The sequence below is a fragment of the Rhinolophus sinicus genome, linkage group LG02 (genome assembly GCF_036562045.2).
Source record: "Rhinolophus sinicus isolate RSC01 linkage group LG02, ASM3656204v1, whole genome shotgun sequence".
NCBI classification, from domain to species: Eukaryota; Metazoa; Chordata; class Mammalia; order Chiroptera; family Rhinolophidae; genus Rhinolophus; species Rhinolophus sinicus.
In genome coordinates, this window is record NC_133752.1 from 131,352,849 (window position 1) to 131,379,496 (window position 26,648).

The 26,648-nt window shown below is 34.8% G+C and overlaps 1 protein-coding gene across 9 annotated transcripts in view; it reads left to right on the top strand.

Annotated features, from left to right (window-relative positions):
• Positions 1-26,648, top strand: part of KCNC2 (potassium voltage-gated channel subfamily C member 2) — a 242,080-nt gene that overhangs the window by 184,536 nt on the left and 30,896 nt on the right. For 4 of the 9 annotated variants that reach the window (XM_074325408.1, XM_019755060.2, XM_074325407.1 and 1 more), the window contains exons 3-5: positions 4,694-5,621; positions 7,683-7,847; positions 12,811-15,962. In XM_074325408.1, coding sequence (XP_074181509.1) covers positions 4,694-5,621; positions 7,683-7,847; positions 12,811-12,947 — 1,230 coding nt within the window. In that variant the 3' untranslated portion in view covers positions 12,948-15,962. Of the gene's footprint in view, positions 1-4,693; positions 5,622-6,020; positions 6,125-7,682; positions 7,848-12,810; positions 15,963-26,648 lie in introns of those variants that run through there. The other 5 variants (XM_019755063.2, XM_074325410.1, XM_019755062.2 and 2 more) reach the window with 5 other exon arrangements.

A 26,648-nucleotide genomic window follows, 5' to 3' on the forward strand; every position in this document is an offset into this window, starting at 1 on the left:
AAAGGTTGTTTTTTATATTCTTTAATTTTCCTATTATAGTATTATCATATTCCAGCAGATTTACAAAGCATTTAAAAGATGAAGACATACTGAGCTATAAAAATTGCAATGAAGAATAATACAAAATGGTAATGTTGTACTTTAAATAATGCTAATAAAAATACTGATAAATGGAAGTTTCAAATGATTTATAAAAACAGATAACTTTTGGTTTGTTTGTTTTGTGTCTCAGAATTGTGTATATTTAGAGACTACTCAGTTGCTCTGTTTGCTCACAGGTAACTGTGTTGAAGCCAGAATTATGTCACAACACACACACACACACACACACACTCGCGTGCACAAATTTCCCATTACATAGAAGGTACTACACTATTCTTATTGAGGTTAAGGAAAATTCTTCTAAGATTCTACAAATGCTTATAATTGTAAAAAAATGTTTCAATTCATTTGATAATGATTTATCATTCTTGTGTTATCAATCTATTGAAAAAACAACAACAGTGGAATGGTGCTTTTCAAACTTTAGTAGGCAGAGCAATTACCTAGGAAGCTTGTTAAATTCAGATTCCTTCTTCCCACACAAGAGAATATGGGTCTGACATCTGATATGAAGATAACGCATTTGCATTTTTGTAAACTTCCCAGGTATATTCTAATGAATTTCATCTTAAGGCCTCACACCTTTTTTAGGAATATAGGGGTAATTTAAATGCTATCCAAGTGCAAGATGGTTCATGTTAGTTATTCCAACCACCAAATCTGTTGACCTTTTCCTAACAACATAACTCATTTAATAAACATAAACATCAAGTTCTAGTAGTTCTTATTGAGGTAATAATTATATTTTGAAGTATACATATATATATATATATATATATATATATATATATATATATATATATATATATAGTTTATAATATTTACATAGTGCTTTAAATTAAAACACACACATATATATTACATATATGTGTAATATATAATATATATATGATTTATATACGAGGTCAGACAATTAAGTTCATGAATTCATCCTAGAAAAAGTGCTACACACCTCATTGCTGAATATCACTGCGATCACCTTCGAAGTACTCCCTTTGGGAAGCTATGCACTGGCACCAGTGCCTAGTCCACCCTTCAAAGTAATTTTTGAACTTTTTTTCTGGAATGGCCGTCAGAGCTGTTGTCGTATTACCCTTGATGTCCTGAATGTCATCCAAATGTCTTCCTTTCAGTATTTCCTTTATCTTCGGGTAAAGAAAGAAGTCACTGGGGGCCAGATCAGGTGAGTAGGGAGGGTGTCCCAATACAGTTATTTGTTTACTGGCTAAAAACTCCCCCACAGACAGTCCCCCATGAGCTGGTGCGTCATCCTGATGCAAGAGCCATGAATTGCTGGTGAAAAGTTCAGTTTGTCTAACTTTTTCACGCAGCCTTTTCAGCACTTCCAAATAGTAAACTTGGTTAACTGTTTGTCCTGTTGGTACAAATTCATAATGAATAATCCCTCTGATTAAAAAAAAAAAAAAAAAAAAAGGTTAGCAACAGCATTGCAACAAGTTCATGAACTTAATTGTCAGACCTTGTGTATATCTATATCTATATGTATATCTATATCTATCAATATATCTGTATAATTTTTTCATCATCCCAAATAATGAGGCTGCTACAGTAATTTAAGACAAGTTAATCCTGTAATGTTCCCAATAGGTCAGCAAGTCAAAAGGAGCACTACCAGCAATCATTGCTCTAAAATTATCTTACAGCCTCATTTTAAAACCCAGGTAATGTTTTTGGTTGATTTAAAGCTCTTCACAAAAAGTAGATTAACCTTTATAAAATCAGGGTCTCTGTGTTAGGTTGGGCCTTACTCATCACAATTTGTGCAACAGAGGCAGATTTAGAAAACCTGATGTTCCTGTGATGTTACTGTTAAGGCATCTCGTGAAAAAGTGACATTGAAAAAGTCCGGACTTTTTTGGTAAAGATTCCTACTGTGTGATACAAAGTCTCCTCTTTCCATCCGGTTAACCTTCACTCATACTTCAAATTTCAGTCTATTGATATTTTGTCAGAGATTTCTAGGACCCCTCAGTTTCAATGAATACCCTTCTTAGATCCTTTTTTTGTTGTTACATTTATTACAATTGTAATTATATAATTTTTGTGTGGTTAATTATTTAATATACACTGTATCCCTAGTAGATTGTAAATCCCTCAAAGGAAGGGATTGTGTTTTTGTTGCCTACTGTTAAATTAAGAGTCTAGCCTTATGGACTGGCATAGAGAGGCATCTAATACATACTCTGTTGAACGAATGAATGAAAAGTAGAAAATGTCTGATTGGAAAAGTTCCCAGTGTTTTATGTTGCCAAGCATCAATGTATACTAGAAAACTTTCTTTGTTGCATAGAGGTGGGCTGGCAACCTAGGATTGATTTTGAAAGAGCAATGTTGGGAAGTCCCATTCAATGTACTACATAAATGTAGATGGAGAGAGTTTGAGACTGTAAAGTCAGCTGGAAAAAAAAATCCTGATTGAGAAACACTAGCATTACAAAATAAAATTGCAGTTTACTTTAACTGCCTTATATTCTCTAACTGCCCCATAGATAGAATTAGTGTACTAAAACTTTGACACTTAGCCTGTAAAGTTTGAGACTAGGTGGGGATGGTGGAGACTGTGGGGAGTGGCTGGTGGTGGGGGCATCGATTTGTACATACTTGGCAGGGTTCTAATGACAGAAGAAGATTTCAAGGGGAATCAGAAATAAACATGACTTTCAAATCTATGGATAACATTTTGATTTGATTAAGAAGTGTTAATATAAATCAAAGATAATTGATTCGTCCTCCAAAAGATGTCATCTTTTAAGGTATCTGGGGGGTCTTAGTGATACTAAGTGTTATAAGAAGTAGTTGATTTAAAAAGAACTGTGTAAAAAACAAACAAACAAACAAACAAACAAACAAAAAAACCCTGTATATTTATTAGTACAAAGGGAAAGCCGAGTGAAGAAAAAAAACACAAAAACATGCTAATATCTCACAATATGTCTGGGAAAGATAATAGTCAAATCATAATGTGAAAACCAAGGGAAGTTGGAAGATGTGCATGGGAAATTAAATCTAAGCCATGAAAATGACATGCCTTATGATACTATGTGAATTCTATACTAACTGGCATACTGCATAGAGAACATTCCATAATTTGGGTGGTTCCTTAAGGCAGATAATCACAGTCCTAAGAATTTTTTTTTCTGTTGTTTTGTATCTCTTAAATATTTAGTGAGATTTGTATATCTCTTACATTACGAGTCAACTAGGTAAAAAAGGAGGTGGTTTCAATCTCTTCTTGAAACTTAGATCTTCTCGGTGGCATGGTTGAAGAGTAGGTGTTAGGGGACAGCTTTGGGTTTTGGATATATCCTATTGTTTTCGAATAAGGGCTTCCCTCCACTTGACACATGATCTCCTGCAACTGAGTAATTCATTTGTTTAGACATTCAAGGAACAGTCTCTTGGTGCTCATTCAGCATGTTAAATCTGAGCGCATTCTCACATAGCAGTAGGAACTTGCCAGCTTCTTTGAAAGCCTTTGGTACTGACTGCAGCAGTGCCATTCACTCAACCAACTGGGTTTCAATTTTTCAGATCTTTAATATTAAGTATGTGATCCCAAGATAAATAAATGCTTTGACTTATATTTATTCTGCATTTGAGGGTTTGGTAGTTAATGGAACAGAGTCTAGGGGGAAACTTGTCAGGTTAGTATCTCAGGTTTATCACTTTATATCCTATGGCTTTGGAAAAGTGACTTAAAGTCTGTGCATAATATCCAGGACTGTAAAATACGGTAGGAGTCGTGGTGTTATAAGTATTGATATGAGTTAATTACATAAATTGCTTTTAAGAGTGTCTGGTACTATTAAGAACTATATAAGTGAGAACTTTTATTATTCTATATGGTAGATGTATGTATTCATATATTATTGATTGAAGAAATGAAAAAAAAAACACTTGTAACTTTATAACATGATACTCTTAACACTTGGATTTTTTTTTTTTTTTCAGGAGAGGAAGAAAATTATCTTTCATGTGTTCCTTAACTCTGTTCTCTCTCTTCAGTCTAGTTGCCAACTCTTCTCTAGATTTGCTCTTTTGGATAAGTCACCACCCTAAGTTGATATTGGTAACATAACTCAAAGATTTTTTTTCATGTTCATACTGCATGCTAACCTGTACATTTAATTTACAGATGGAAACCGATAGTTAAATGTGGGTGGCTTCCAAGTTTCCCTTAGAGTGGACTGCACTTGATCTGATACATGAAGATTCCTAGGATCATAAACAATATCTGGAGTCATTGTCTATCTTCATTATTATTTTCATTCTGTTGCCCTTTAACATTGTTTTGGAGTGATTTTTACATTTTCTTCACAGGTGTACAAAAAAGTCAATGATTTGAAAAAAAAGTTTTTACCTATATAAGCTGAAGACAGAACTGGAAACATATTACATGTGCAACTCTAATTAATGTTACTCTTCTTTCACTTGAGTAAATTCCCAAGTGAAATCTCCAAATATGCTTTCACTGTTTTCCATCTACAGGGATAGGTGCACTTAGATTTGGATAAAATTATATTATGGTTCAGATCACTCTCTCTTTTTATTTCTTTTTATTTCCCTACAGTTTATTGCTTTTGCTTCTTTATTCTTCATCCTGGTTTCGATCACAACCTTTTGCCTGGAGACACATGAAGCTTTCAATATTGTCAAAAACAAGACAGAACCGGCCATCAATGGCACAAGTGTTCCACAATATGAAATTGAAACGGATCCTGCCTTGACGTATGTAGAAGGAGTGTGTGTGGTGTGGTTTACTTTTGAATTTTTAGTCCGCATTGTTTTTTCTCCCAATAAACTTGAATTCATCAAAAATCTTTTGAATATTATTGACTTTGTGGCCATCCTCCCCTTCTATTTAGAGGTGGGGCTCAGTGGGCTCTCATCCAAAGCTGCTAAAGACGTCCTTGGCTTCCTCAGGGTGGTAAGATTTGTGAGGATCCTGAGAATCTTCAAGCTCACGCGCCATTTTGTAGGTCTGAGGGTGCTGGGACACACTCTTCGAGCTAGTACTAATGAATTCTTGCTGCTGATAATCTTCCTGGCTCTGGGAGTTTTGATATTTGCTACTATGATCTACTATGCGGAAAGAGTAGGAGCTCAACCTAACGACCCTTCCGCTAGTGAGCACACGCAGTTCAAAAACATTCCGATTGGGTTCTGGTGGGCTGTGGTGACCATGACTACATTGGGCTATGGGGATATGTACCCCCAAACATGGTCAGGGATGCTGGTAGGAGCCCTGTGTGCTCTGGCTGGAGTGCTGACAATAGCCATGCCGGTGCCTGTCATTGTCAACAATTTTGGAATGTACTACTCCTTGGCAATGGCGAAGCAGAAACTTCCACGAAAAAGAAAGAAGCACATCCCTCCTGCCCCTCAGGCAAGCTCACCTACTTTTTGCAAGACAGAATTAAATATGGCCTGCAATAGCACAGAGGGTGACACATGTCTGGGCAAAGACAATCTACTTCTGGAGCATAACAACAGATCAGGTAAGGCACAATTTCAAGTGCATGCCATTAAATACTTTATAGACCAGTATGTCCCTTAGGTAGAAGGCTACCATTCTCATTTTCTGCAAATGTTCATGAGTTTTCAGTTCTTCCCCTTCACAAAACATGTGTTTGTGTCAGGCTTGTAGATAGCTAGACTGTAGTTTTTCTAAATGAATTCCAAGTAGAACTTTGCATAGCTGGTCTATAGAGTTCTCCTGCTTTGGTGGCAATGCCCTTTGCTGATGGTGCCAATATTTTCTTTTGCCTGTTTGTTGCTTCTGTGCCAATGTTTCTTTGTTTCCCTGCATGCTGTAATGGTATAATATCGGCCATTTTCCATCCTTCATCCTCAAAATGTTGATCTCCATATCATTTGGCTTGATGTGTTTGTCTTAGTTTTATCTCTGCCACATGGGACCATGCATCTCAAACTAATTCACAAGAAGCAGTTACTTAAGAAGAATGGGTGTTTACATTTCAAAGGCTTAAACATCAAAGAGGTGATATGGAAGATAGCACTTTTGATAACAAAGGTCTTCCCTTTCCCTATATTCTGGAAAATTGATTAAATTTTCATTATTCTTAAATTAGTCTGAGTATTCCATAATCCCTTTGGATAGGGCAAGGTGCTATGTAATATAATCAACTGACAATTATTTTGGGGATAGAGGATCTGTTTTGGATAATCAATGACAATGTTGAATTTCTCTGTGGGTTTCCTTTTTTATTCACAATGAATTGGGCTCTGTTCCCTCCCAGAATTGAATATTGGATGATTTACTGCTTGATATTAGCTGAATCTCTACTCCTCTCTATTACCATAGATAATCAGGAGTAGACTGACAAGATTGACTCTAAATTGATCTTCAGTTTGCTATAGTGATCATCAGTAGTATCATTTCCAGTATCATTATGTCTGATACAGATAAAATATTTTGTAAATTAAACAACTTAGTTATCTTTTAGCCTACTATGAAAATTTAAGATAGATGCATTTCCAGTAACTTGGAGGTATACAATCTTTTTCTTGTGGAAAAATGATTTATGCTAATCCCATGTGAATAATTTTGCAAACAAACAGATAAGCAAGGCAGGTGACATTTTCATAGGTTTCCTCCTTAGTTTGCAGAAGTTTTAATGGAGTAAATGGGAAAAAATAATTGTGGATGGAACAGAACTACTTTTTAAAGATTTTACTCGCAGTCCTTATGTTCATTTAATAGATTGTACTGTGAATTCTGTCAATATATCTGAAAACTGTTGGGCCAAGAATATCTTTATGAAAGATGAGTTTAGCTGGTATTGCTGGCCTCATCAGACTGTTCTCAGAGTACCTATGCAGAGCCCATATGAAGGGCATGGAAAAAGAGGACACTCTCAGCCTGGGTAAACATTATTATAACAGGCTAGTATCCAGGATGATAGGATGTGACCGTCTTTGGCAAACATATAGAAGTGAACAGTTGTTTCAAGGGCATTAGGAGAAGTTGACCTTGTTCGATTGTTATGTTAAAAAATACTTGGTCACTTTATAATGAAGAGCCTGGACACAAAGTTTGTGAGCTTTGGGATTATTTTTATTAAGATGTTTGAGGAAAATTACTTTCAGAAAATAATGAAAGCATGTGTCTTAAAGAGCTGCAGACGATATTAGAAGTTTTTCCTTAAATAGGCTCCATTTAAAAAAATAAAATAAAGATTCCTATTCACAGGAACTAGATAACATGTCAAAATTATAAGATATTAGTTGGTGTGCTACTTTATTATCACATTCATTTGAATTCATATTAGTTTTGTGAAAGTCAGTGTTTCCTATTAGATAGAATCCAAAACGGAATTAAAATTTCCAAAAGAACATTTCTCTCCTTCTCAATACATTTCCATTTTGCTCCATGTAAATTTTTGTGGTGAGTGATGAAAATTCTCTTTCTTATCATGATATGATTATTGTGTTTTCTATTCGGAGTGACTGTACTATGGACATTCGGTGTAAACTCTTTGTACTGTCTCATTTCCTCATCCATCACTGTCTGTCAATGGGCATGGTGCTGTGACCAGTGTTATCAGGTGACGACAGTACAGGAAGTGAGCCACCATTATCACCCCCAGAAAGGCTCCCCATCAGATGCTCTAGTACCAGAGACAAAAACAGAAGAGGGGAAACATGTTTCCTACTGACGACAGGTGATTACACGTGTGCTTCTGATGGAGGGATCAGGAAAGGTAGGCATGCATTTAATCAGATCCTTACAGGTAACTTAGAAACTATATGCTGCAAATACGTATATGGAGTGATATAAAATGCTTTTTTTAAATTATTTTCTAGGAAAGATTACACGTAGTGCTCTTTTCCATTCCTCATCCCATCTTTCTCATTATAAACATTTGAAATATATATCATTAACAGTCTAGTTGGTTGTCATATCTGAAAGGCATTTCACCTTTCTTTATTTATCTCTTTGGTTTCCCATGTGTCTATGGGAAGAATTGTAATGGAGTATTTAAAAATTAAGTCACTCATTTAATTATTTTAATATATAATGTATTCAGTAGTCTTTGAAAGCTATCTTTTTTTCTACAACTAATACAACTCACCAGTTGGCTCTCTGCATATATTTGATAAGTAATTGATGATTATTATAAAATAAGGCTTTTTTCAAAAAAAAAAACATTAAACATAACCTAATTAAGTCTCTTATCTAGTGTTTGGGCATTTTTGGCTGTGTTTTTTCTGAGTGCCAGAAGGTTGAAAAGGTCCAAGACCCTTGGCTGTACAGAACAGTATACCCAACCACTTGATAGGCTACTTATGTACTTATAAAATATGCTTATGGAATTTCTCTTCAGAGCATGAATAATATTTTAAATTTATTAGTATTTTTCAACCCACACTGAACTATGACTGGTGCATACAAGATACTCAGTAAATATTCATTGAATGGATAAGTTTTGTTGGGCAGGCACCTTGGTTAAGGAATGTAACAGAATATTGAAACTCCAGTCCATCACGCAGTTCAGTTCTCCTAGATGGTGCCACTATAATCATTCCCTAGGTGCTGTTTTTTTGTTTTGTTTTTGTGTCAAGTAAACTTTACAGGTCTCAGGACAATTGAACCTGTTTTCTCCTCCTTAAGAAATAGTTTTGTGACACTTACCATCCACTCTTATTGAAGTGCTAGTATGCTCTTTGATTACCTCTTACTTTGATGGTTCCAGTTGTTTTATTGCCATGATTACTTTTTCAATTTATTGACAGAATAGAAAAAGAGCTACAATAATTTCTTATGCAATGAACTGAATTAGAATGAAAAGCCATTCCAAAACTTTCATATTCGTGCAACCGCTTTTTTAAAAATATTGTGCTTTTTGCTCTTCATTGCAGATTCTCCCTATTGAATACATTATCATTTTAAGCCTCAAGTATTTATTTTGTGATGCCCTCTCTCTTTGAAATATCTCATTACCCATGTGGTACTTCTTTCATTTTTTCTGAACACTTTATATTGTCCTTTCTGTATCCATACCTTTGACTCTCACAAGACAAAGGACTCTTCTTTTGTTTCATCAGTACGTAATATTTTAAATGTTTCTTCATTTCAATTATTTCTATTCTCTGCGTCTGTTCATTTCACCAAAATGTATTTCAATTATCTGAATGGGTTTATGTGATTGTTTGCTATTTTACATTTAAATAATTTGTATCAGAACAATTGTTAAATATTTTATGAAGATAGTTAATATCCTTTTATAGAACTTGAGCAAAATATATGTACATACATTAAATAATGATTATAATATCTATCTAGTAATATTTTATGCAACACATAATATTTTAAGTGAATTACATATCTTATCTGGCTATATGTATGTATGTACATATGTGTATATAAGTATATATGTATTTATGTGTAATATGTGGTTAAATTACATACATTTTTTAACATTCTATAAAGTATCACATGTAATATTTATACTAAGGTTACATGTTTAAGAACTTAGATAGAAATTTTTTCTTTTATATTTGACATTTTGAAATTTAAACTGTCAAAGAATATCACATATGAAAAAAGACTGCAAATTATAAAGCACTATGTAAATATAGTTTTTCTGTAAAATGGCAAAGTTGCATGAGCAAAGCAATTAATAAGATATTTTGTTTATATGGGAAAGTGATGCATACAATCTTATTTCACAAATATAAATTCTCTTTGTCAATGAGAGCATCTTTGAAAATTCACCTATGAGCTTTTTATTCTTTGTCATTTCTCACCATAATCAACTTCTGTTTTCATTTTGGCTTACTTCTTTTGCAGCTTTGGGTTTTTTCTCCTAGATCTGGTAACATTTCTGGCTAACTTCACTTAATTTTCTTTGTGTGTTATCTTGTCATGTCTATCAGGAATTCATTCATTGCTTCTGTTCTCTTTTATGTGGATTATATATTTTCTTTTATGTAGATTATAGATTTATCCTATTACTCCTGCTCAGACATTTATTTCCTAAATGATCCCTCTTTTATCTTTCAAGTTGATCTCTCTACTGATTTGATTTTAGAGTTCTGAAAATTCTCCCCTATATAGATGGAAGAAAATTACTGGGTTCCCACTGAATTCTTTTTTTATCAACAAATATGAATATAGTTGTGCATACATTAAGAAAAGTTATGGATTCCCTAAAATAGTAAATTTCCAATACTTAGAACTTATGATTTTATTTATGCAGTAGTTTTTAGGAAATCACATTGCATAAACAAAAACATACCCATTGATAGTACAAGGATAGGCAGTTTTAATATTGCCTCAAATAAACCCACACTCTTAAGAATTATATAAATTGCACACCATGTATTTATATGTTGGTTCAAACTAGGTTCAATATTATTTTCATGAGTTATATTTTCAGCCACTCCATTCAATAACATTTTGATTAAGCAAAATTTTATCAAATTTTCTAATCAGAAATGAACTACAGAATAAGAAAAATTTATATATAAATAACTTATAATTTTACTAATTAAATATTGTTACTAAATTAGAAGGGAAGGCTTTTTAAATGAATACTGAAATTATAGTTATTAAAAAATAAAAGGATTTATAAACACAGTGGATAATATTTATATTAAAAACTATAATTCAGAAAAATAATTGAACATTTAGAATGGCAGCCAAGATTCACATACAATAGCATGATTAATATACAGCTGTCAAACAGACTTTTACATTTTCGGAGGCGCTGTAGGAATCATGACAATTGTGGAGGACAAGGTGTAAACTTTTCTATGGATGATTTTATAGGTATTAACAACACCTTTGGTTTATTCATATTCACAGTTTGCTTTTAATCAAACCCAATCAATGTTTATGATGTAGTTTACATCTTTAGGTTACAGTCAACTAGGATAAATTACTCTTTCTACAATTCCCAAAGTTATATTTCCAATCACTCTACCAAAGAGCAGTAATAACTAGCTTTCCAGGTACATGAAGTAAGGATAAATTACCAGGAATTCATTTTTAATTATTTAAGGTATCCTTTCATTAACTATTCCATCATCCACCAGAGTACAATGCAACATATACCTCCTCCCATGTTTTATAGCTCAGGATACTAATAGAATATGTTGGCAGATAATTCCTTTATTAGCAGAAATTGCCCTAGAGAACTTTACCATAGTTAATGGATGGCATAAATTTCTGTCTACAATCTCAAAAAAGACATCTGATCTGCTGACTGTTTATATGTGTGTACGTGAAGAAGGGGTTCCTCCCCAGTGCAGCCTTACCCCTCAATAGGGCTATTATTGCAATCTGTATCCATATCTGGATTTAGTGATTGAAAATCAAATAATCACTAAATCATTACCACTCTTCTTCCAGTGAAAGGAGGAGAGACAGCCATCATTTCTTCCCCAGAAATTACATGAAAGTATTAAAGAAAGAAGTAGCTGAGAGGACCATGAGGAAACACAGAAGGCCCCCTTTTTTCTTATGCCGTCACCAAGCACACTGTGGGCTGGCTGATCACGGCCCAAGGAATGTACCATAAGCCGAAGGGAGACAAGAAGTTCACTGATGGTATTTATTTGCTCAGCTTTGGCTGTCCAACAGGGAGTTTCATTTTCCAGCTCTAACACTTTTTCAATGGAGCTGTCGGAACATTTCTTTCCTAAGCTGCGTTACTACCTTTTCAGTCAATAGTTGGCCTGCTTTTAAGACAGTTCACTTCTAACTTTACACTAGGTGCTTCCTACTTCATTTCACTGCCTCTAATCTTTTCTAATAAAAAATACTCCGATATTTGAATCCTTCCAAAGGTGACATTCATGGGGTGTTGTCTGAGCAGCTAAGGCAAACCACTTAGTTAATGCTTGTAAGAAGGATATTTTATTCTGTAAGTCCATGACAATCACGAACAAAAGATTAGAATGCAAAATAATAGAAAGAAAAAGTGAATTATATTTAAATTGTTCTTATTTCCTGGCAAAGGGAGTCCGCTGAAAACATAATATAATCAGATTCAGACTTTAATTCACTGGAATTATGACTCAGTTTATATGTCATTCATTATATTTTTTTCTTTCCTTTTTTTTTTAATTTAAAGGGTTAGAAATGGGCATTCATTTTACATCATCTAGATAATGGCATCAAATGCCATTATTTGAGAATCATCCTTTTAATTCCATAAAGCTGAAGACGAACTATGTTGTAAGAAGAGTTGTCAACTTAAAGTTAAACATGCTTTATTAGCTTAGTAAATACTAAAAAAAAATGAGAAGAGAAAAAATAATAGCCCATTTACTTATTTATGTTTTTCAGGGACATAGTCTGAAACTTAAAAATATCAGCCAATTGTATATCTTACTTAAGTTGCTTTGCCTAATTCTTAAGAGTTCTGGTAAGATAGACGCCAAAATTACATCAACACAAACTATAATCTGGGAAAGATTAGATTTTGAAATATTGCAACGTAACTTGAGATAGCTGGTTTACTCTTTTGGGAATGACAGCTACAGCAGCTTCATTTTTATTTTTTTAAGAGTTCTAAATTGTTTCAATATTGAACTCTTTGTAAACAATTTCTTCTTTGAGTTCAAAAATAGCAGTTTTGATTATCCTGCATGGTATTGTGTGTCTGTGTCTATTTTCTGGTTGAATTCACCTGATGTCTGTGCCTTTTTTTATGAAAGGATATGAAAAATCCCGAAGCTTAAACAACATAGCGGGCTTGGCAGGCAATGCCCTGAGGCTCTCTCCAGTAACATCACCCTACAACTCTCCTTGTCCTCTGAGGCGCTCCCGGTCTCCCATTCCATCTATCTTGTAAACCAAACTTCATCAGCCGGTTAAATTGTGTTAATTCAAGTACTGTTTACCCCGTAATGGAAATAATTCAATGTAAAGTTACTCCACGCTCCATTAGTACAGTACAAATCTGCATGATACTATTATTTGAAGTCAAAAATGCCATTCGGGTAGCTAATGAATCTTATCCTGACTTTAAAGATTATCTAAAGTAGTGGTACCCCTTCTCCATATTGATTGCCCTGATGTCCTTTTGCAATAAAATAATGGATAGTGTTCGATATTGGCCAGTATACTAATACATAAACATATCTTCAGGGAGATATATTTAAAACGGTGTGTTCACAAATGCCAACCACTCTCTTGGATCTTCGTTTCTGTGACTCTAAACCATTCTGAAGATGTCTTGGATCCTATCTTGCTTGCATACGACATGACTTTGGTCAGCTCATTTGCGTGGACCATCTTGTTTCTATCACCACCTGAAAGCACTGTCACAGAATTCGGGGACTGCGGATGGCTTGGGATATGTGTACTTGCATCGAACCATCCTGCTGATGTGAAAAGCACTGGTCAACTGTTTTGCATGTTGAATTGTGGGGCAGGACGGGCCAGTTTTTCTTTGACAATTTTTTTCCCCTTATTCTTTGAAAGAAGTATTTGTTCTCGATAGTTTAATTTCTCAACTGATTTACTTTTCTTCAAGAAATGCTGTATTGGAGTTCTGAATGTCTCTGGTTATTTGCACACAAACTACAAAGAGGTTGTCATTACTGGTTGCAAGCCGAGGCCAGATCCCTTCCTTAGTGGCTTTGGGGAAGGCACAAAACATGAAAGAAAGGTAACTGCCAACCGGGCTTGAATTGTTTAAACAGGAAGTGCTGCTTGGCACTAAAGTTATTATTATTATTATTATTATTATTATTATTCCTGGGATTTGCCATCATTTTCAGAGGCAGAGTGCCAAATATCTCCCAAAGCTCTCGAGTCTTTTTCACCTCCTTCCTTTATTTTTATTTATTTATTTTTATGCCAACATCAAAGAGCATTGTTGTTCACAGGAGGCTTTCTTGACCAGCCTTAAATATCTGACTCAAAAGAATAATCAGATTTTCCTTCAATGTTTAATCAGGTGCTTTGTCCTGTATGTTTTTCTGTCTGTCTGTCTGTCTTAGCTCCCTGTCTTAACTATATATACCATGTGTCTCCATAAAGCACAGAAATGCCTTGGTAAGGTTTTCATGATTTTAATACTAGGTCTTCTCCTCCGCCCCTTACCTGCTTTGTTACTTTGAACAGCTTCTCTGCTTTGTGTATAAATTAAAGATGTCCTGTAGACTATCTTAGTTAATTGGTACTGTGAACCCTTCTGATAAACAAGATTTAAGCAGCATCGGCATCGCCATTGCATTAGGTTGCCTGCTGCAGCATCAGTTTCCACTACCTACCAGCCAGCATTCATCATCACCACACTCCAGTGAAACCCCTGGGGAGTCTTAGTGCAAGTGGAAGAAATGCTGTTTACACAGCCCTATGAATGCAATAGGAATAGTGTGTCTGGTGTATGGGGCATGTATGGGAAGAAAAATGCCATAATATATATTGAGGAGGAAACAATATGTCTAAAGCATTCAGCATCATTGAGATTGTTGATGAACTTCTAATTCTCCTGTTTATTTTTTGTTAGGCGGATAATTGTCACTTTTATTCTTGGCCACGTAACTTGTATCACTCTATATCCCCGAGTCCTAGACCATGACCTGCATGTCAGAGATCTTGTACAGCAATGTATTTACCCAGACGTGCACTTCTGATACTTAGAGATTCAGTGATCCTCTTGATAACACCACACATAGGAAGCTATCATTACACACAGCTGTATAGTAAAGGAATTAATATACTGTCTGGTGCTGCTGTTGTTGACTGCAGTGTTGTATAGAATTTATCACAGATTTCTTTTTGACTGCTGAAAAGGGGACAGTGGAATTTAGCCATACCAAGGACTGTACTGGAAACAGGTTTCTGCTGCTGAATGTGTCCTGATGGGACCAGGTTGCACTTGGAAGAAGTCCCCACGTCTTCATGAGGCATTTAAAGCTCATAAAAGAACTGTAGCTGGAACTCATTTGGTGCTCCCCATATGAGTGGTCTGCTTGTGGACTGGCCAGTGTCCATGAAACAACTGTAAATACCACCATGTGTGCATGGGTCAACAGTTTGGGCCATCTCACATCAAAAGAAGCCAAATCATGATCCACATGTCTGAAGCTTCAAGGACGACCCATACCTCTGTGAATTACCCCTCGTGGGCTTGCAGTAGATTGTGCTGTGAATCCCACAAGGCAGTGATACTGGTGTAGTATAGATCTGTCTTAATTTCCCTTATTTCTTGTTTGTTGGTTGGATCCATGAGTAGTGACTGTATCATCTTCTTATCAAGCACTTATGTTATCAGCTTGTCACATTATGTTGTGAAATTTTCAGTGCCTATTTATCAAAACTGACCTATTTTTAGTCACATGTTTGTTTAGTTCTGGAAAATCTCTATGAGAAAAAAAAACACACCTCACCAATATTATTCATATTTGTCTTTTGTCATTGTTACCTCAATTACAAATATTACAAAAAATGAAATTCTGGCAATGAGAGTATTTTTTTACTAAATGATCAAGGAGCAATGTTAGTATATAGTAGATTATTAATCAAATTATATCTTAAAATGTATATTTTGCATAAAAGAGATATTCTTCAATCAATTACTTTTTTTGTGAGTTTTGTGGCAAATGAAGCTTGTACTTGTCTTTAAAACTATTGTAGTCAAAATTGTGTAAGTATTCTTCATCTTGCTTAATCAATATTTCTAGACTCTATAGTTCCCCTGGGATTCTGAATATAACATATAACCTAATTATGAACCCCTGTATTGTGGACCTTTTGTGATCATTTCAAGGTGCATGCACAACCTTGGTGATAACCATGGAAATGTAACGAACTGAAATGAAGAATAAAAGGCAAATAAGCTGGGGAGAAACTTGAATCCTATCTGATTAAATTATTCATATTTTTTTCTTGTCTTTTCTCTTGGTTTTGGAGTTTTCAACAGGCTTTACTATTTTTATGCTTCATGGTGTCAAACCAGCCACTCATACATAATAAAGAATTTGGGATGAAAGGATTTATAAATATACATAGCTCTCACTTTCATTCAACTCTCAAGCATGTGGCCTGTGTTTTCCTCCTCTAAGTGCTTTGTCTGCCTAAATTTTCTTATAATTGAGATGGCAAAAGTATTATTATGGTGTCTGATATATACAGAGGGTGCCAAAAAATGTATACACATTTTCATAAAGGAAAATACTGTATTAAAATTGTAATACTCAATATATACCGATAACAAAAGGTGAATACAAGTCATGTGTATACATTTTTTTGTCATCCCCAGTATATATGGTATTTTATGAATTTTTACTTACACTTTCCAACTTAATCATCACAGTAATTCTGATGGTAAACATTTCTTTTTATTTTATTGGTGGTGAAGTTAAAGACCAGAGAGGCAGAACTTTTCGCTTATATTTTTGCCAAAGGTAATCTTTCCTGGCATAATTTCTCATGGTTTAAATATTTCCTGAACCTCTTGCTGTAAATGCCTTATCTTCTGTCTCACTTTTGGGTAATGGACCCAAAAGTTTCAGCAGCACACCACACATAGCTGGCAATCCATTTGTATCCTGGGGTTACATAAAAATTTACCCTGTAACATTCTATGAAAGCATCAGGATCAGGGGAAATGTAAATTGAAAAAGAGAAGTAAGGTTGGTGCATTCAACACTTTCCCATCTTGCATCAACAGAATCTTTTCTATGTCTAAAAATGCTCACTGTTAATTATTAACAGACTATTAAGAATCTGAGCTCAGAAAAGTTAATCTGTCTAAATATAATTACTAATAATATGTTTTTAATGACAGTGTCAGGATTACATAGGATTTACTGTAAAAAGAAAAAAAACATGTAGGAAGGGGAAAGAATGCATTTTAATAAATGATAATTGCTATCAAATTTTGCTTAGAAAATCAAAATTACATAGTCATGAATGAAAAGTGAAGCTATTCATTTTATCTTTGAAATAAATTACAAGACAGACTAATGGAATGGTAATAGTGAACTTGTCTTGGAAGGAGACAATGAATTTGTTAAAAGGCTATATAATAGAGCAGGAACTCTAAAGAATTTATAACGTGCTTAGAGACATTTAGAGCTAAATCAATCTATTAAAAATATTGAAATCTCTAGTAGCTTATGGTGATTAAAATGTGGTTTAAATTTTTTTCTTATTGAGAAAGTTGTCTTTTTTCCTCCCAGTTTCCCCTGCCAAAATTCAATTAATTGTTTAAATGCCTGAATATTATTAAACTATAGATATATAGTAACTTTCTCTAACATGGGCTCAGTATCATTAATATTGATCCTAAATTTTATAATTTCCTGTTCTCCCCTAAACTAACTGTGTTGAGGATATGATATTTTTCATTATCATCTACAAATTAAATAATTTAATAGAATCAGTATTACATGATTTTGTTCTGTGTTTATCACACTGTCATGTCAAAGTGATAGACCTCTGAATATGCATTTTGAACACTAAGGTCTTCAAAGAATATGGCAATCTCTATCTAGAATCCCAGGTAACCTATTATAATATTCTTTTTTTTTTTCTTAAATATACTTTAAGAGCAGTTGAAGTTCACAGAAAAATTGAGCAGAAAGTACGGAGTACGCATCTAGCCTTTACCATCCACACACAAACTTCCCCCACTGTCTCCATCCCACACCAGAGGGATATATTTATTACACTGATGAACCTACAAAGACACATCATTATTACCAGAAGTCTGTAGTTTACATTAGGGTTCACTCTTATTGTTGTATATTTTATGGATTTTGATAAATGTATAAGAACATGTATCCAACTGCCGTATCATACATAATAGTTTCACTGTCCTAAAAAACCCCTGTGTTTCACCTGGTCATCCCTCCCTTCCCCTTAATTCTTGGCAGCCAATGATCTTTCTACCATTTTCACAGTTTTGTCTTTTCCGGAATATTATATAGTTAGAATCATACAGTATGTAGTCTTTTCAAATTGATCTCTTTCACCGAGTAATATGCACTTAAGATTTCTCCATGTATTTTCATGGCCTGATAGCTCATTTCTTTTTGGTGCTGAATAATATTCCATTGTCTGGAGTACCACAGTTTATCCAATCACCTACTGAAAGACATCTTGGCTGCTTCCAAGTTTTGGCAATCATGAATAAAGTTGGTATAAAAATTCATGTGCAAATTTTATGCATATGATTAAACATATTAATGTCATGTATTTTGGCAATGATCATTTATGAATGGTCTTTAATTAAGTTCAAAATATAGAAATTAGCATGAATTGAACCATTATAGATTTTGTAAATAGCATGTTCTTACCTCAAAGGTTAGCTAGTCATTTACTAGTGTGCCCGTCAAGTATCTTTATTAGGAAATTCTTTTTTTATTTTGGAATCAAATTTCAAATTTGGAATTAAATTTGATGTACCATTATTTGTAAAATGGTGTGAGTGTATTGTAAATCCATAGAGTTTATATCTTCAATTTTCAGTGTACTTGTATTTCTCATAATAAAAAGAAAAAATGAGATAAGGACATTTCATGTAACTCAAAATCAAGTAACTTATTGTGGGGGGAAACACATTTTTTTTTAATCTTTGTGAAATCTGGTAAACATTTAGAATTTTTCTTATAAGCCAGAAAGAAATGTCATTGCATCAAAATGATTAAAATACTTTGGCATTAGTGAAAATTTTACATTTCTCTTAGGCGTAGTGAATAGTGACATAAAACAGGTAAAAATACTACCATATGAAAAGGATTCTTAATGTAATTTGATTGTGGCAGTTCCTGAAACTTTTCTTTAATCAATGGCCCCAGTATTTTTATTTCCTTTTGAGATCCTTTTGAAAGAATTGGTTTTATAAATCCAATTCTTTCTTACTGGCCAAGAGAAGCTATTTTGAAGGCAAGCTTAACTTGCTGAACAGAAAGAAAAGAAAACCAAACCAAACCAGACCGAATCAAACCTGTAACTTCATTGCACAGGATTAAGCAAGAAGTCAGTACCTAAGGATTGACTGTATATTATCTTTTTTTTCTTGCCTTTTTTTCCTTTGAGGACTCACATTTTACCAGTAACTCAGTCTCTCTGGAAAACAAAAGCAGTAGTTTAAATGCTCTACATAGCGTTCTCTACTGTTGTAGCAGCTATTCCTTATTACACTGGATACTAGCAGTAAGCTTTAAAAACTACAAATGTTATGGATGGATGGATGGCAGAAAGCTCCAGAATCTAAGATAATAATGACTAAAAAACTCACTCATACACACAGATGGATACACAGAGACAAAGAAAATGTGTAAGATGAAGCAGCAAAAACTGAGTATTGCCTGAAGCAAAGTAATTTAGTATGAAATAAATAAAAAAAAATAAAGTCAAAGGTCAAGTCTATAACTGCTTCATAAACTTGGTTAGAATAATTTCTGCACAAAAGGACCAGACATTCTTTTTACTGGAGACTTTGAAAGATTTCCATTGCATAACAGGAGGAGTGGGGGCCGGAGAAGAAACCACCGATTTCCATATTCCCTAGCATTCATCACTGCCTGGCACACTATTACTCAGCTCAGAGAAGAATCTTAATCCATATTTGAAAAATGAATTGAGACAACTTGATCCTAGATGCTCTTTTTTCATTTTCTTCTTTCAGCTTTGAAAAATGTCTTTTCTTTACATTTACATTAATAGTATGGTTACATGCTTTCAGAATCAACTAATGAGTGTCAACATACACAATATTACTGGTTTTATTTTGATTTGTATAAAATTTATTTGCATAAGTTTTTTGTCTCTTATTTATTACAAGAGCACAACTAATGAGAGAGTACTACTGAGAACATATTGCCTTTTAAATGTGAAACTCCTTAATGTCACAAATGAGATTCCTAGGACAAATATCATTACAAGGTTTATTTTCCAAAATTCATTTTTTTATGATTTAGATCTATCTCTTATATTTCTGGGACTGGTAGTTTTATGCATAATAACCATAACATTTAGCCTCAGAGTAGTAAGGTAGAAGAAGAATGTATACCATCAACAGCAGCTTTTCTTGGCACTAAATGTCCATGTATTGATGTACTTTTTTGGACACATAGAAAAAAGACACACAGAATTAATACTTAAAAGGAATTATTTGACATATGTAGTCCACTAGAGAGCTACAGGCAGAAATTTCTGTGGCCTCACACCATCAAATAATCCTTTATCTAACCATACCAGGTTAAATATGAGACTGCTTCTCATATTAAGTGCAAGGTTAAATATTATTTTTAAAAAACATTGAATTAACCAATCGGTAGTTATGACCAAGATGCCTTAATATTTCCCTCAGCTTGACTAAATTTTAGACATGTTTCTTCCTCACTATAGACCTCTAACCTCACTTTTTTTTAGAGCATTTGCTTTAGAAAACTGCTATTGTAAAGTTTTTTTCACCCTTGGAAATATAAGTCTTCTTCCAGCTCTTGCCTGTTTCACAACCCAGGAATGTCTTTCTCAAGGGCTTGGGAGCCATTCCTTTGAAATGTAAAAATCATGAAAGATACCACCCCTATCTACTAGTGTTTGTGGGAGGGTAGGCGCTTAACTTCAATTATGTATCAATCAGCAAACACAGACAGCCTAATCACATTAACCAACCTCTTCCCTAATGTTTAGTGCTTTTCCACTGGGTCACCCCAGAACTTAAAAATTCTCCTGCTTTTATTTCACTGGGAGTTGAGTTTAATCTCTTTTCTCCATTGTAATAAATTTGACCCCTATTGCAATAATCTTGAATAAAATCTTCCTTGACTGTTTCTGGCAATCTGTCTTTGACAGTTCCCTGATATTATAATTTGTGGTGCATCACAAACAAAACAACTTTGAGGACTTAAAATGATTGGGTAGGGGTTGGGAGGAATTCCAGCCACTCTGCTACTTTAATTTTGAAATAGATCTTTAGAAGATTTTAATCTTATTATAAATATTATTTGAAAATTATTAAAAATCAGTGGCTTGCTTTCTTTTTTTGAAAGAGTTAAGATTCCTCTTTCTTAGATCACTAAACTGATGGGGAGCTGTAAGCAAACTGATAAGTTGCTGCCATTCATCTCTTCTCATTTGACTGCTAAGGAACTTGATAAAATGACTTAGTTGGCTTGTTCTTTTTCTGGGCATTGTCCCTTCGAGCCTTCTGGCAGGCATTCATCACTCAATCTCCACTGCCTGGCACACTACCCAGCTCAGGGAAGAATCTTAATCCATATTTGTTAAATTGAACTTAGACTGATTTTTCTGAAAGTCACATCTCACTATGTTCTCCCCTGGTTGTTCATTTATCAACATCAGAATAAAGCACAAACTTCTAAACTTGCCATTCAAAACACTTTATCATTTAGCTGCTTCTTACCTGTCTAGGGTCAAGTATTCATTTTTTTGTTTGGTTCTAGTGTTCAGTATCTCTAGGGCTTCACAAAGTGTCTGGGATATAGTAGACACAGTGTTTATCACTGTCCCTGGGTCCCTTGCTGTTCTGCCTCACCCCTTGGAATGGACTTCTCAGACAGTAAGACCAGTCTAAATTAAACTTCAATTTTCCACAGACTCCCTGGTTACCAACTATATTTAAATGTCTTATATATTTATTTCATTTTTTTCAACAGCAAAGCCAGAGTTCACACCCAGGACTAGAATTCATTTTGCAGATCTCCTCTGGTGCCACCCCTTTTCCCCCACCCCCGCCCTACCAATTAGCTCAAGTGGTTAGGTCCTAGTATCGTGCCTTGAAGATAAATCTACTTAATTTATGATAAGGGAAATGGCATTTAGAGTCAAGTAAATTTGAGCTGGAATCTTGTTCTCATCCTTAACTAGCTATATGACTTCTGGCAAGTAATTTAAACTCTAAATTTTATAGAAACTTATAAATTGTTGAGAATAATAGTACCTACATTATAATTTTGTTATGGGTTACGAATGAAAAGACACATGTAATATATGTAGCACAGTACTGTGTACAGAGATTCTGCTCAGTAAATGTAAATAAACTGCTATTATGATTATACTATGTCATTAATGAAGCCTTTGCAAAGAATTTTTATAGTGTAGCAACTTAGTTTTTTTCTCTAGTATTGATTTTCTTTGTGGTAGATATTATTGAACAAAAAATATTTAAAGATTTTTATTAAAATACAGCTAACATACAATATTATATTAGTTTCAGGTGTACATCATAGTTATTCAACAGTACCCACCTGGCACTATACAGAGCTATTACCATTTTATTGATTATATTCCCTATGCTAAAGTGATCACCATGATAAACCCAGGAACCATCTGACACTGTACCATGCTAACACAATATTTTTGATTGTATTTCTATGCTGTTTATTACATCCCAAAGACTTATTTGTTTTATACCTGGAACTTTGAACCTCTTATTCTTTTTTATCTTTCCCCCCTTTTTAAATTTTTTAATTAGAGTTCACATTCCATATTATTTTATATTAGTTTCAGGTGAACGGCATAGTGGTTAGACATTTATATAATTTATGAAGTGATCACCCTGATTACTCTAGTACCCACCTGGCACTATGCATAGTTACTACCATATTATTAACTATATTCCTTATACTTTACATACCTATGACCATTTTCTAACTACCAATTTGTAATTCTTAATCCCTTCCCCTTTTTTATTCACCCCCAAACTCCCACACATCTGGCAGCCATCAAAATGTTTTCTGTATTTATGAGTTTGTTTGTTTCATTTACTTTGGTCTTTACATTCTACTTATTGGTGAAATCATATGACATTTGTCTTTGATTTGCTACACTCAGCACAATGTCCTCTAGGTCCATATATGTTGTCACAGCTGACAAGATTTCATTATTTTTTACAGGTGAGTAATATTCCACTATATATATGCACCACCTCTTCTTTATCCATTCGTCCATTCAGGGACACCCAGGTTGCCATTATATCTTGGCTTATATATAAAAAAAATGCTACAATGAACATATTGATGAGCACGTCCCCTTGAAGTAGCATTTTGAGTTTCTTCGGTAAAATACCCAGAAGTGGGATTACTTGGTCCTTCTTTGTCTCTTGTTATAGTCTTTGTTTTAAAGTCTATTTCATCTGATATAAGTATTGCTACCCCCACTTTTTAAGTTTGTTTGTTTCCATTTTCAATGAAATATCTTTTTGCATCTCTTTACTTTCAGTCTCTGTGTGTCTTTCGATCTGGAGTGAGTCTCTTGTAGGCAGCACATGTAAGGGTCCTGTTTTCTTATCCATTCAGCCACCCTATTTTTTGATTGGAACATTTAATCCATTTCCATTGAAAGTAATTGTTGATAGGTATTAATTATTGCCATTTTTTTATTCGTAATTTTTATTTTTATTGTTTTCATCTTAAAGAAGTCTCTTTAAGATTTCTTGTAACATTGTTTAGTGGTGATGGACGTCTTCAGCTTTTTCTTGTCTGGGAAGCTCTATCTGTCCTTTAATTATAAATGATAGCTTTGCAGGGTAGAGTAATCTTAGTTGTAGGTTCTTGCTTTTCATCACGTTGAATATTTTGTGCCAATCCCTTCCGGCCTGCAAAGTTTCTGTTGAGAAATCAGCTGATTGTCTTGTGGGAGTTTCCTTGTTAGTAACTAATGGCTCTTCTCTTGCTGCTTTTAAAATTCTTTCTTTGTCTTTAACCTTTGGAATTTTTATTATGATGTGTCTTGGTGTTGGCCTGTTTGAGTTCATCTTATTTGGGACTCTGTGCTTCTGAGGCTTGTATGTCTGTTTCCTTCACCAGGTTAGGGAAGTTTTCTGTCATTATTTCTTCAAACAGGTTTCCAATTCCTTGCTCTCTGTCTATTTCTTCTGGTATCCCTACGATGCTAATATTGGTACACTTGATGTTGTCCCAGAAGCCCCTTAAACTCTCCTCATCTTCTTGGATTCTTTTCCTTTTTGCTGTTCTGACTGGGTATTTTCTTTTACCTTATCTTCTAAATCATGTAATCTATTGTTGATTGTCTATAATGTATTCTTCATTTCAGTTATTGTATTCTTTATTTCTGACTGGTTCTTTTTTATGTTTTCTATCTCCATTTTTATGTTTCCTATCTTTTTGTTGAAATTTTCTCTAAGATAATTGTGCATCTTTATAACCATTGTTTGGAACTCTGCATCCAGTAAATTGCTTATCTCCATTTTGTTTAGTTCTTTTTTTGGAGGTTTGTTCTGTTCTGTTATTTGGGACATGTTTTTTTCCCCATTTTGGCTGCTTCGCTGTGTTTTTTCTATGTATTAGGTAGGGCTGCTATGTCTTCCATTGTTAGTAGAGTGGCCTTATGTAGTAGGTGTGCTGGGGGACTCAGTGGTGCTGTCTCCCTGGTCCCCTGAGCCACAAATTCCAGGTGTGTTCCTTGTGTGTGTTGTGTGTGCTCTCCTCTTGTAGTGGAGACTTGGTTGCTATTTGCATGCCACTGGGAAGGATTAACCCTTGGGCTCATTGGTTGTGAGGACCGGCTGTTACTACAGAGCAGAGTCTGCCTCCACAGGGCTCGTGCCTGCCCAATCTTCCCCTTGGGCTTGTTGTTTTTGGAGGCTACTGGGTGATGCTCCAGCTCATTTCAAAGCTGGCTACTGGGGGCAACAGCTCCAGGGCCACCTGGGCGGGGATCCACTGCAGTTCAAGTTCAGCTGCAGCCCATACTTCACCTGGGGCCACCTGGCAGGAGCCACAAAGCAATCCGCAGATGGCCCCTGTTTGTGCAGTGCTTAGAAATGCCCCAAGAGGCCAAGGCTGGCTGACACTAGTGCCGGCTTAGGGCTACTCAGACAGAGGTATGGGACATGCTCAAGCCAGATGCTGCTTGTCTGGGTTCTGCAAACCTTTGAGGGACCCTAGGAAAGTCTGCAGCATGAGCCAAGGCAGGCGGTTTGTACAAAAAAGCCACTGGGAGTGACTTGGGTATGCCTGAAAGTTGGGCGGGGTCTGAGTATCACCAGCCCAAAGCAAATGGCATTAGCTATCTTGATGGAGACTCATATATGGCAGCTGTGTCTGCATGCTGGGAAGAGGGAGAGCTCAAGAAAGAAACAATGGCCGCTGCCAGCCTCTCCATCAGGGAAAAAGCTGCCCTTCCTGCCCCTGTGGAAGCCATACAACTCAGTTCCCTACCGTATGTCCTTCCTGTCTTTCCAGCTGCTGCCCGGAGCTCAGAGCCACTGATTTCATTGGTGAGTAAGTCTAGCACAATCCATTTAAGAGGAGCTCCTGGGACTCCAGCCATATTCCATCTCACTCAGTCACAATATCTGATGGTTTTCACAATCAGAAATTATGGGGACTTCTCTCCCGGGCAATGGAACCCTGGGCTGGGGAGGGGCTGGGACCCCTTACTCCTGGATGGTGGGACCTCTGCAGCCAAGATATCCCTCTTGATTTTTAATGGTCACACATGGGTGTGGGACCAGCCTATTCCATGTCTCTGCCCCTCCTACCAGTCTCGAGGTGGCTTCTGCTGTCCTTAGTTGTAGGGCTTCAGTTCATCAAGGTTTCAGGCAATTCTCAGTGATGGTTGTTTTGTAGTTTAGTTGTAATTTTGATGTGGTCATGAGAGAAAGTAAACACAGCTTTTACCTTCTGTGCCATCTTGACTGGCACTTTGAACAAAATTTTGGCAATAGTTTCTAACCCAAATTCCAATTGCATTTAAAGATAATGAAATCTTTCTTTCAAATTCATCTTAACAGCAACATGAAACCACTTTCAAAGGCTTTTCTTATAGTTTACAGACTAGATTTCCAGAAACCAATGTTTTTAAAATAATAATAAATAGAAATTAGCAAAATATCTTTAGCAATTTTAAAATTCAATAAGAATGAAAAGTCTTGGTGTAATTCTTGACGAATATAAAGTATAATCTATGTAATTTATATTTTATTCTATTTTATTTTATTCAAGAGTCTATTTTAATCTTGTAAAGATTTCAAAGATTACCCTAGGATCACATTAAGATCACCCAAAATTAAACATAATCTTCTGTGTGGCATTGTTATATCACCAGTCTATTGAGCATTCTTTAGGAAATTACCAGATTCATAAAAGTGCCTTGTCTGGTTCTTTCATATTTGGAGGAGTTTCTATTTTGAACTGGTTAAAATAATAGTTATGATCACAAAATTATTTGTTATTTCTCAAAATCTTATGAAAATGGAAAGCATGCCTTCATTTAGCTTGAGAAGGGGAAACAGTAGCCTCTGTTGTTAAAAAAAAAGAAAGCAATAACAAAAGACTTTGGGATTAGTTTTGTCTGAGATTAAAATGAACAAAGATAGGATAACTCTTCTTAGGAATATAACTTGGCATATTTTTCTTGGAATTGAGAAGACTAAAGTAGAGTTGGGAGAAGAGAAAACTTGAATGCTTCTGAAACACATTATTTACTAATTTAAAAATTACATTTAAGAAAATCTATATCATTGTCTAAAATCTACATGTTAATCTGTGAAAGGTTCAATTACTGAAACTGGCTAGGCACAAAAGGTGGATATTATATTTAT